At 38.2% G+C, this 2,826-nt stretch overlaps 1 protein-coding gene across 3 annotated transcripts in view; it reads left to right on the top strand.

Moving 5' to 3' along the window:
* The first annotated feature begins 2,377 nt into the window (after window positions 1-2,377).
* LOC107094497 (CD48 antigen-like) overlaps window positions 2,378-2,826 on the top strand; it is a 42,127-nt gene continuing 41,678 nt past the window's right edge. The window contains exon 1 of one of the 3 annotated variants that reach the window (XM_015390123.1): window positions 2,378-2,601. In XM_015390123.1, coding sequence (XP_015245609.1) covers window positions 2,565-2,601 — 37 coding nt within the window. In that variant the 5' untranslated portion in view covers window positions 2,378-2,564. The remainder of the gene's footprint in view (window positions 2,602-2,826) is intronic. The other 2 variants (XM_015390121.1, XM_015390122.1) reach the window with 2 other exon arrangements.

The following is a 2,826-nucleotide window of genomic DNA, read 5'->3' as shown; positions in this document are numbered from 1 at the left end:
AGTCCCCACAATGCAGATATATTAGAATTTGTCCTTAAATTACAGTCAAACCCATTTACACAGTAACAGATTAAAACTTTTAAAAAAACCAAACATTACCGCCAGATATCTTACTCTATAACCATTAAAACAACAATTTCCATTAATTTCAGATGGAACTATTCACAGACTTGTATTATATTAAACTGAACTTCCAATTTTCACCACTGTTCAGCGCCAAGTAACATTTCCTCTGATCACGGAGCAAATCACGGCTTGCCTGGTCTCGCAATGAATCCTGAGTAAACCAAGGATACTAAGGATACATCGGACCCGTCCTTCAAATTTGGCAAAAAGAAGGACGCATTTTAAGGTCGAGGAGTCTTGGAATCCTACCAGACCTCGGCGCGAATCTGGCCTTCTAAGGACGCATCCCAGGATTTCGTACAGAGCATATAATACATGCTAGATTAAAAATGATCAGTCAGGGATTAGGAAAATAATAATGATAATTATATGCGCACAGTGTAAATATTTATATCATATGGCAGTCTTCTATACAGTGGTCATACATTAAAAAATGTTCATTATTTTTTTTTTCTCTTAGACATTGGAGTGGTGCATTTGAATGTTATAGAGCTTAACATGCTAAATTTGTGAGTAGTAGTAGTGTAAGTTTTTCACCTGTCAAGTTTTTTTTTAGATTTTTAACGTTACAATTTATATTTTAAATTTTAGTTTAAAGTATAGTTTGAAGAAATGTGCAGGAAGGATTAAAAAGCATGTTAACACAGTAATGTAGGCTTGAGTTCATTATCTGACGCATGCATATACACACCAGGAACTTGTAAACTTACTGAATTACTTTTTTATTGATATATATACAAAAATGAATATTAGGAACTATATTTATCAAACATTATACTGGGCAACTAAAAATTGTTCCTGGGCAAATGAAATGTGAAAGCCACTTGCCCGAAAGGCAAGTGGTAAAAATCCTAAACATCAACCCCTGAAACTGTCCTTAAATGATGCACACACAAAAAAGCTTAGTTTTACAAACCAGACTCTAACATTGCACTGAAAATATAATTTGTAAATTGTCCCAGTGTTAGTTTTTTTTTAATGATGATTATAAAGTTAATGTGTGTGCATATGAAACATTGAAGTCCTGCTTCCAGCCAGTTAGACATTACAGGGCCATTTCAGGATCATTTCACTTTGTGACCTGCCTCCAGACAGTTGGTCATAAAGCAGGGTTCATGCTGTTTTATGACCTGCATCCAGCTAATAGGGCTCACAATTTTTTGAAGCTAACATATTGGTGCCGAAACCCGGGAGTCAAGATCCAATTGTCCAGGACCGTGCGGGACCAAGGCCAAGACACTGTCGACAGCCGTCCCCCCTTCGCCGGACGGGGCTAATAGGTTGGTCCAACCCTGCCCTGGGCATCCTGGTGACGACTCCCAGAGGACTGAATCTGCACAGCGAAAGGGTAGGCCTGAAAGCTTTTGATCAAAAGTTGGTCTGGGACCATGTGAAAGCTATAACTGGTTGTAGTCGCAAGNTTACTGGCAAACACTCTGGCACTGGAGTGTTAGTCTCCTCCTCCTTAAGTAGGCCCAAGGCTGATGAGGAGATGAAAGACAGGTGTTGCAGGTGAGCACAAGCCCTCATGAAGGGATCCTTGGCGCCCTCTGGTGGGCAGGCCTCTGGATCCCAAGAGACAGCAGAAGCCCTCAGGAAGGGATCCTCGGCGCCCTGTGGTGGGCAAGCCTCCGGATCCCAACAAGTAGCTCCTGTTTTATTGCTTTAATTTCCTTTCTTGTTTTTACAGCATATTTTCTAAGCAAGTTGGGTGAATTTAGGGATCATTTAATACTTTTTTACTCATAGTTTAGTGAAATTTATTTTTTTCTATTTAAGGTAAATAGAACATTATAATTTTTATGTGTGCTCGTTTAACCACTTTAACTGTAACTAGAACACAAATAAGATATAAACAGTGTTTGTGTTTTGAAACAAATTAAAATTGGTCCTAGGAGATAAAAATGTCACCATCTGTAGAAAAGTCGTTCAAACAACTCTTTCTGTCTTCCTTCCTATAAAGCTTCACATTAAAACTACTTGGATGAAAAATGTAACCGGGAAAATACAGTTTGATCGATATCTCTGTGTTTGCATAGAAATATTTGCATATTATTGCGGAACAGAGCTGGATCTGAGATATGAGCCAAAAACTAAACCTACTTTTCAGATGCGATGTGAACAATATTGAAATCTTTAGAAAGAAAGAAAAAATCTCCAAAATAAAACTAATGAGGTCTTTATATATTAGAATAATTTTGGGCGAACAATATTCTCCATAAACACCTCGCTGCTGTAAACAGAAACGCTGTTTTCACCTTTAGAGTCGTCCTTTCATCAAATGAGGAAGCTCCTGCACTTTACCGCTCCTGCAGCTCTGCTCTGCAGTTTCAGACGCGCTTCAGACGCGCTTCAGCTCGCCCTGCTGCCTGTTTGTTCAGAAATGTTCTTTACTTTTGAATAGGGACAAAATCTGTTTGTCTGGATGCAACTATGAGATGGAGACTAAGATTACATCGCTCTGCCTGTTTCTGGGTAAGTTCTGCTGTGAACTTATATTAGACTTCATCTCGTATCTGTTGATGTTAAACTGCATCTGTTCAAAGTTGAACCATTTTCACCGCAGTAATCTGCTCCCTTCTAATACAAACATCTATGGTATGTATACAGATATAATATTTATTCATAGTATTATTTGCTTTTTATTTGTCATTTTTTGTTGACTTTCAGACATTGAAAGCCTTGAAGCATTTGTGGGAA

The sequence above is a fragment of the Cyprinodon variegatus genome, unplaced genomic scaffold (genome assembly GCF_000732505.1).
Source record: "Cyprinodon variegatus isolate N-32 unplaced genomic scaffold, C_variegatus-1.0 Scaffold486, whole genome shotgun sequence".
Classification (NCBI taxonomy): domain Eukaryota; kingdom Metazoa; phylum Chordata; class Actinopteri; order Cyprinodontiformes; family Cyprinodontidae; genus Cyprinodon; species Cyprinodon variegatus.
Note: the sequence above shows the minus strand (reverse complement) of the source record. Positions and strands in the feature narration are given on the sequence as shown.